Source organism: Pituophis catenifer, unplaced genomic scaffold (genome assembly GCF_029215685.1).
Source record: "Pituophis catenifer annectens isolate HBS135680 unplaced genomic scaffold, rPitCat1.0.hap2 SCAF_3, whole genome shotgun sequence".
Lineage (NCBI taxonomy): Eukaryota > Metazoa > Chordata > Lepidosauria > Squamata > Colubridae > Pituophis > Pituophis catenifer.
This window is the reverse complement of record NW_027256883.1, coordinates 211,404,214-211,412,869: the sequence shown is the minus strand read 5'-3', so window position 1 is coordinate 211,412,869 and position 8,656 is coordinate 211,404,214. Positions and strand designations below refer to the sequence as shown.

Below are 8,656 nucleotides of genomic sequence, written 5' to 3'. Positions count from 1 at the left end.
CCACGATCAAAATTCAGATGCTTGGCAACTGACTCATACTTATGGCAGCTGCGGTGTCCCAGGGTCACGTAATCCTCTTTTGCGACCTTCTGACAAGAGAACTCAATGGGGGAGCCAGATTCACTTACTAACGGAACAACTGAAGGTATTCACTTAACAACTGTGGCAGGAAAGGTTGTAAAATGGGGGGAAAATTCACTTAACAACTGTCTCGCTCAGCAACAGAAATTTTGGACTCCATTGTGGTTGTAAATCAAGGACTACCTGTGTACATATGTGAGCCAGGAGGAGGAGTGAGAGAGCAAACCTCAGTTTCCTTATAAATTCCAAAAAAAGGGAAACTGAATTTAGTTGCAACCACAATCGTCGTCTGAGGTAAGATGACGAGACATTTTGTGTTGTGTCGCTTTTTCTACGGGACGTTTGCCTGTAAGCGCAGTTTGACAATATTTGAGGTAGCAGGAAACCTTGCAAATTTTTTCCGGCTTTGAGAAAAAATTATCTTGTAGTAATAATTGCGCTTTCTTTTTCTTGCTTTCCTGCTCTAGAATTGTAACAAGAGGAAGTTTCCGTTGTGTGAAGAATTTGCACAACTAGAAACCACCTTGAATTTCTGGGAAAGTGAATCGATTTGACGACCTTTTCAAGACAATGCAAAATCTGTGCCAGGTAATAAATGTTAAAATAATATTTCCAATGCAGAGCGAATGAGCAGATGTTTAGGATAATGTTAAGTCTGGGGTACCATTCGCCGGTTGTAGCTAAATTGAGCAGGCATCTTCAGTGGAAGTTTATCTTGAAATTGTGGGAGTGACGGCAACACACAGGGTTGTAGGAATAGAAGAAAATGTTTATAGTTCAGGGTTGAGCTGAGGTCCTTGGTGCTCTCTAAGCTGGGAGGATTTTTGCAGACGTTTCATTACCTCATTAGGTAACCTTCTCCTTCTCCTTATCACTACCACCACCACCACTCCTCGGCAAACATCACTCCCTTCCAGCACTGATGATTTTAGTTAGTTAGGTAATAAAAGATCTGCAAAAAAGGAAGCTCAAGACAGCACCAAGGACCCCCCCCCCCCAGTCATCGTCATCCTTCTCTTCTCTGCAAACTCCACTCCCTTCTACCACCGATGATGTTTCCCAGTTGGGTCATGAAATGTTTGCAAGAAAACAACCAAGCTCAGAGACCATCAAGGAGCCTACAGTCCTCCTCCTCCTCCCCCTCCCCCTCCCCCTCCCCCTCCTCCTCTCCACACACCCTACTCCCTTCTAACATCAATATTACCTAGTTGGGTAATGGAACTTCTGCAAGGAAACAAGAAAGCTCGGAAATCACTAAGGATTCCACAGAAAGAGAAACCCAGATAAGCAGGGATTAACACCAGACAAACACTCAAGTAGAAAACAATGCCCTAATCAAGGAACTACCAAGGGATGGGGACCACACTGCCACCAACACTACCAGTGCAAGCAACTGCATATAAAAAGGAAGCAAACTCCACACGCCTTCATACTAATGATGTTAGCTTGTTGGGTAATAGGGCCTAGCTATCTTCGAGACCGCCTGCTGCCACCGACGACCTCCCATCAACCTGTGCGCTCCCACAGAGAGGGCCTCCTCGGGGTGCCATCAGCCAAACAGTGTAGGCTGGTGACCCCCAGGGGGAGGGCCTTCTCTGTGGGGGCACCTACCCTCTGGAACCAGCTGCCCTCAGAGATAAGGAGAATCCAAGACCTCAGTGCCTTCCGCCGTGCCCTTAAAACCTTCCTTTTCCAGCAAGCCGGGCTGGCCTAATTTTTTAAGTGTTTTTAAGTGTTTTGTTTATTGTTTTTAATTAACAGGGCCAAATTTATATATGTATATTTTTAACTGTATTTTAATATTTGTACTTGATGTTTTTACTTGGCTGTTCACCGCCCTGAGTCCTCAGGGAGAAGGGCGGTATACAAATTCAAAATAAAATAAAATAAAAAATAAATAAATAATGAAACGTCTTCCAGAAAGCAACTAAGATTAAGGGGCACCAATGATGCCACACTGTTGTCTCCATGTTCTGCTTGGGGCTTCTTAAGAGCACGTAGCGTTTCCACACTGCTGTTCTCCACCCATTACGGAGTCAAGAAAAAACTAATTGGGTGTAAAATGTCTGAATTGCTGATCCGTGCTTTTGTTTCAAGTCATTGGAAACCGAATCACATGAACCGTTAGTACCGCTTTATAAATCCTTAGTACGGCCAAATATTGCATGCAGTTTTGGTCACCACGTTACATACAAAATGTTTAAACTTTGGAAGAGCAATTAAGATGATTAAAGGCTGACTTTACAACTGACTTGTAGTTATGACGGTCGCTGTGTCCCCGGGGTCACATGACCCCCTTTTGCGACCTTCTGCCGAGCAAAGTCAATGGGGAAGCCAGATTCATTTAACAGTCGCGTTATTAATTTAACAACTGTAGCGGTTCGCGGTAAAACTGTGGCAAGAATGGTCGTAAAGCGGGGCAAAACTCACAATAACCGTCTTGCTTAGCCGTGGGAATTTCGGGCTCCATTGTGGTCGTGAGTCGAGGACTAGCGGTGTCTGGGAATCTCTGCTAACCTGTTTTCCTTCTCCCCGGTCTCTAGTGGGCGATGTGGAGCGTCTTGCTCTGGAGTAGCCTGACTCTGGAGTACTCTGCTTCCCTGCCCAAATTCGAATGGATAGACCCCCAAACCCACGAGAAGCTGTTGTGTCACAAGTGCCCCCCGGGGATGAGCATAGTCAAACCTTGTACCCGGGACGACTTCACCGAGTGCCTGACGTGTGATTACGGGAAGTACATCCCGTATTGGAACACCCTGGACAGGTGCATGTACTGCAACTTCCCCTGTGGCACCCTGGAGGTGGAGGTGGCGCCGTGCATGTTGACACAGAACAGGGTGTGTGAGTGCAAACCGGGCTACCACGCCGAGAAGCTCCTTTGCATCAAGCACACCAAGTGCCCGCCAGGAAGCGGAGTGGTTCAGCACGGTACGTACCGGGGAGGAAGACAGACAGCAACCTGTTCCTTGGGTGGGTGGGGGGCTTGGGGGGGATAAACTGGAACAAGCTAACATCTCTTGGGAGTAGTTTGGCAGCAATAGATTGGGGGTGGGGCCAAATAAAAGGTAAGAATAACGCGGGGGTGGGGGGGTGGCAGAACCGGTTCAGTGATGTCATATCGTCACTGCTACCGGCTCGGCCGAACTGGGCCAAACCGGGAGGAATCCACCAGTAGTCCGTAGTAACAACAGCTCTTTAATGTATGGTGTGAATTCAGCAAAAGATATAGTAACACAGCTCCCTTTATATACCTTGCTGGGCCGGGAGCTGACCAATCACAATTGACCCATTGTCTTTTAAACTTCCCGCCAAAACTATATACATAACATCAACCTTCCTCCTCTCCTCTCCATTCCACTCCACTCCACTCCTCTTTCCTCTCCTCCTTCCGTTTTCTCTCCTCTCCTTTCCATTCCACTCCACTCTTCTCCTCTCCACTCTCCTCTCCTCTCCTTTCCTCTCCTCTCCACTCCTCTTTCCTCTCCTCCTTCTGTTTTCTCTCCTCTTCTTTCCATTCCACTCCTCTTCTCCTCTCCTCTCCTCTCCTCTCCTCTCCTCTCCACTCTCCTCTCCTCTCCTCTCCACTCCACTCCTCTTTCCTCTCCCCTCCTACTTCCCTTTTTTCTCCTCTCCTCCTTCCCTTTTCTCTTCTCTCCTCTCCTCCCCTCTCCACTCCACTCATCTCCTTTCCTTTCCTTTCCTCTCCTTACTCCTCTTCTCTTTCCTTTTTCCTCTCCTCCTTCCCTTTCCTCTCCTCTCCACTCTTCCTCTCCTCTCCTCTTTCCCTTTTCTCTCCTCTCACCTCCTCTCCTCCTTCCCTTTTCTCTCCTCTCCACTCCTTTCCTCCCTCCCCTCCTCCTTCCCTTTTCTCTCCTCCACTTCTCTTTCCTCTCCTCTCCTCCTTCCCTTTTCTCTCCTCTCCCCTCCTCTCTTCCTTCCCTTTTGTCTCCTCTGCTCTCCTCTCCACTCCTCTCCTTTCCTTTCCTCTCCACTGCACTCCTTTCCTCTCCTCTCCTCTTTCTCTTTTCTCTCCTCTCCACTCCTCTCCTCTCCACTCCTTTCCTCTTTCCTCCCCTCCTCCTTCCCTTTTCTCTCCTCTCCACTCCTCTCCTCTCCACTCCTTTCCTCTTTCCTCTCCTCCTTCCCTTTTCTCTCCTCTCCCCTCCTCTCTTCCTTCCCTTTTGTCTCCTCTGCTCTCCTCTCCACTCCTCTCCTTTCCTTTCCTTTCCTCTCCACTGCACTCCTTTCCTCTCCTCTCCTCTTTCCCTTTTCTCTCCTCTCCACTCCTCTCCACTCCTTTCCTCTTTCCTCCCATTCTCCTTCCCTTTTCTCTCCTCTCCACTCCTCTCCTCTCCACTCCTTTCCTCTTTCCTCCCCTCCTCTTTCCCTTTTCTCTCCTCTCCACTTCTCTTTCCTCTCCTCTCCTTCTTCCCTTTTCTCTCATCTCCCCTCCTCTCTTCCTTCCCTTTTGTCTCCTCTGCTCTCCTCTCCACTCCTCTCCATTCCTCTCCTTTCCTTTCCTTTCCTCTCCACTGCACTCCTTTCCTCTCCTCTCCTCTTTCCCTTTTCTCTCCTCTGCTCTCCTCTCCTCTCCACTCATCTTTCCTCTCCCCTCCCCTCCCCTCCTCATCCCTTCCCTTCTTCTCCCTTCCCTTCCTTCCACTTCTCCCCGCTTTTTAAGGTTTTATTTTACTATGTTGACATGCATTGATAAAGTCCTCCCGCAAGACAGCAGCCATGGAACGTGGTTGGAGAGATAGCTAGACCTTCTCTTCTGCTCCCGTTTTTCCAGGCAACCCCCGAGAAGATACCCAGTGCAGTGTCTGCCCAGAGGGGAGCTTTTCCAGCAAGCATTCCATTGAAGAGACCTGCCAGACCCACAGGAATTGCGCCGCGGAAGACCTTCGGGTCAACGTGCCTGGCACCATTTTCCACGATGCCTATTGCACCGCCTGCAGAACTAAAAAAGACTTGGAGGTGGGCTTAGGTAAGACCCCCTCCCGCCCCCCATCTGAGACCCTCAACTTAGAATCACAACTGGGAGCAGAGTTTCCATTGCTAAGCAGGCAGTTCTTAAGTGAGACATGCCCCATACTACAACCCTTTTTGCAATGGTGGTTAAGCCCATCATTGCAGTTGTTAAGTGAATCACATGGTCATTAAGTGAATCTGCTTAATGATTGCCATCGACTTTGCTTGTCCGAAGCTGGGAAGGCCTCAGATGGAAGGCGAAAAGGATAGGGGTGGATCTCCCCTCCTGTTGTGACCTAGCCTTACTGAGTCATTTCAAGACTCGTTTCAGGAGCCTTGGTAGTACAGTGGTCTAAAGCACCCTGTTATTAAGAACCGCTCCCTGCAATTACTGCAGGTTCGAATCTCGCCAAGGCTCAAGGTTGACTCAGCCTTCCATCCTTTCTAAGGTAGGTAAATTGAGGACCCAGTTTGTGGGGGCAATAAGTTGACTTTGTATAAAATATACAAAAGTATGAAGGCTATTGCTTAACGCATTGTAAGCCGCCCTGAGTCTCCGGAGAAGGGCGGCATATAAGTCAAATTTTTTTTTTAAAAAAAAAGACATAATTAGTCCGAAACAAACCTATTTTATTGTAACAGCTGAGAATTATGTTCATTCCCAGCTGAGTCCCAATTAGTAGCAAAACACGTCCTTCAGAATAATCACCAACCTTTATCTTCTTTGACACCCTGCCAAAGGCCTTACTTGGCAAAGCCCCACAAAGTTCAGAAACAATAAAGAGATTCCAACTGGAAACAGAGTTAGCAAAGTTGCTTTCCTGCAAAAGGCTCCAAGTTCCTTTGTTTCTCTTTTAAGTCTTATGGGAGGGGCCAATCATCTCCTGGCCTTACTCCTGAGTCGTCCCTTTTGCTTTAGCTACTCTTGCTTTCTGGCAGCTCTGCACATGCGTGCACTAGGAACAGGCTCCTCCTGTTCCTCTGTCTCTTTGCTGTCCGACTCTGGGGGCTCCGAAGTCTGCGCATCACTCCCAGATGGCCCTGGCCCCATCTCTGTCTCCGACGCAGAGCCCTCGTCCGGGCCTTCCCCAGACTCCAGGACTGGCCCATGTTCCTCCCCAGCCTCCTCACTGTCTGACTCCGCTGCCAGCTCTGCAAGCTGCTAGTGGAGCACAACACCTCCAGTGGCAAGATGTTCCAGAGGTCAGGGGCCATGGCAGAAAAGGTTTTTCTCCTAGGCCCTACTAGCTGAAATTCCTTGGCTGATCAAGTCCAGAGCATGGTGACGTGATAGCAGTCTTCCAATATTTGAAAGGCTGCCGCAAAGAAGAGGGAGTCAAGCTATTCTCAAACGCACCTGACAAGAAGCAACGGATGGAAACTAAGCAAGGAGAGAAGCAACTAAGAACTAAGGAGAAATTTCCTGACAGGGAGAACAATTAACCCTTGGAATGACTTGCCACCAGAAGTTGTGGTTGCTCCAACACTGGGGGCTTTTAAGAAGAGACGGGACATCCATTTTTTCTGGAGTGATATAGGCTCTCCTGACTTCAGTAGGGGGTTAGACTAGATGGCCTCCGAGGTGCCTTCCAGTCCTGTGACTCTATGTTCTATGCCCCTTCTGCGAATGGGGCAGGCCAGTTCCAAAGGTCTAGAACCCACCGTCTCTTGGTGATTGGCCCAAAATCACCTAATCGGCTTTCATTCCTAAGGCGGGAGTAGAACTCACTGTCTCCTGGTGATTGGCCCAAAGTCAAGTAACCGGCTTTCATGCCTAAGGCGGGACTAGAATTCACCATCTCCTGGTGATTGGCCCAAAGTCAAGTAACCGGCTTTCATGCCTAAGGCGGGACTAGAACTCACCATCTCCTGGTGATTGGCCCAAAGTCAAGTAACCGGGACTAGAACTCACTGTCTCCTGGTAATTGACCCAAGGTCACCCAGTCAGTTTTCATGCCTAAGGCAGGACTAGAACTCGCCGTCTCCTGATATCCTAAGTGGTGCCTTAACCATTTAGACCAAACTGGCTCTCCCAGCACCTTTTATTTGATGTGTGTTTCTCACCTGTCCTTTCTCTCCTAGGTACGGGAGTCTGTCTCGAGGCAGCCCTTGATTTTGTACCCTTCCAACTGAAGTCCCCACGAAGGATCCAGCAACTGCATCGTCAGTTCACTCAAATTGATCCTGGGACGGAGAAGAAGAAGCCCATCGAAGAGCTCCAGGTGGACCTTCATAACTACCTGTTCCTACTCAAGAGATTGCATGGGAAGCAGCAAGCATGGAATATGGTCAAGGTAGCCCTGACAAAGCTGAAGTTGGAACACATTCTGCAGAACGTCCTGAGCAGGTTTTCTGTGGTTTGATGAGGCCACTCGATACGGGGGTTTATTGTATCGTAGGTATAAAATGGTTGGTCGTGGATTTGTGGACTTTGATCGTCGAGTTAAAGTATTTATAAAAAAGCTAGCTGTTCAAAAGAAAAATCAGTCTCCCTGTCAACTTGCAAAGCTTTCAAGTTGCCATGAGCAGGAGGGAGGGAGAACTGAAGTGAATTCCATACATTCTTCCTGACCGCAATCAGAAGGAGGGTGTTAGGTTTCACAGCCAGCCAAAGTGGTTAATTGGAGAATGTGATTTATGACATGGCCAGAGAGGAGGGGAGAGACAGGGTCATAGGAGAATGTAAATCTACGTAGGATCAGTCCTAACTGCATCCGAGTATTGCTGGAATGTTGCTCCTAATAAATGACTATAATCCCTTTGAAGTTTGGATCATGGCTCATGAATTAATTAGGGCATCTTTCGGAAACTTGACACTCCCCATCCTCGATGAAAGAAAAAGTTCTATGGAAAGGAAGGGTGGCCGGTTCATTCGGCTTCTCTAACGGAGTCTCCACAACCCTGCGTAGACCCCGTTGGGGAAGCAGAATAAACCCCCTCCATCCTTGGCCCACACAGCTGCGTCCCAGGAGGAGCTGCCATTTTGGAGGGGCACAATTTCCAGCAGCTGCTCAGAAAATGGCGTTCACTTCTGGGACACAACCAGGCGGTCCACGGATGCTGAGTGGCCTTCCCTCCTTCCCCAACACGAGATAAAAGAGCCTTGGTGGTGCAGCAGACTAAAGCAGTGTTAAGATAACACCAGCTGCCTGCAATTATTGCAAGTTTAAATCTCACCAGGCTCAAGGTTGACTCAGCCTTCCATCCTTTCGAAGATAGGGAAAATGAGGACCCAGTTTGTGGGGGCAATAAGCTGACTTTGTATAAAAAAGAACACCGCTTGGGGGGGTGCCAAAAGCCCCACTTAGCAGGTATATACAAAAGTATGAAGGCTATTGCTTAACGCATTGTAAACTGCCCTGATTCTCCGGAGAAGGGCGGCATATAAATCGAACGAATGAATGAATGAATGAATGAATGAATGAATGAATGAATGAATAAATAAATAAATAAATAAATAAATAAATAAATAAATAAATAAATAAATAAATAAATAATAAGAAAGATCTGGAGATCTTCTGAGGCTCTTCTGGAGATCTTCAAAACATATATCCTCAATGGGTGACAAGGGGTGGGGAGAGTGGGTGGAAAACAGGTCCAAGGA

The 8,656-nt window shown here is 48.0% G+C and overlaps 1 protein-coding gene across 1 annotated transcript; it reads left to right on the top strand.

Moving 5' to 3' along the window:
* The first annotated feature begins 651 nt into the window (after positions 1–651).
* Positions 652–7,564, top strand: LOC139314555 (tumor necrosis factor receptor superfamily member 6B-like). Its single transcript, XM_070940237.1, has 4 exons — positions 652–669; positions 2,625–3,009; positions 4,874–5,068; positions 7,135–7,564. The coding sequence occupies exons 1-4, from the start codon at positions 652–654 to the stop codon at positions 7,413–7,415; spliced, it is 879 nt and encodes a 292-aa protein (XP_070796338.1). The 3' UTR covers positions 7,416–7,564.
* Positions 7,565–8,656: the final 1,092 nt, after the last annotated feature.

Excerpts from the sequence above, each read along its gene's own strand:
- LOC139314555 (XM_070940237.1), top strand. Across the intron at positions 3,010-4,873 it reads AAGCGGAGTGGTTCAGCACG|GCAACCCCCGAGAAGATACC; the intron begins GTACGTACCGGG and ends CCGTTTTTCCAG. Across the intron at positions 5,069-7,134 it reads AGACTTGGAGGTGGGCTTAG|GTACGGGAGTCTGTCTCGAG; the intron begins GTAAGACCCCCT and ends TTTCTCTCCTAG.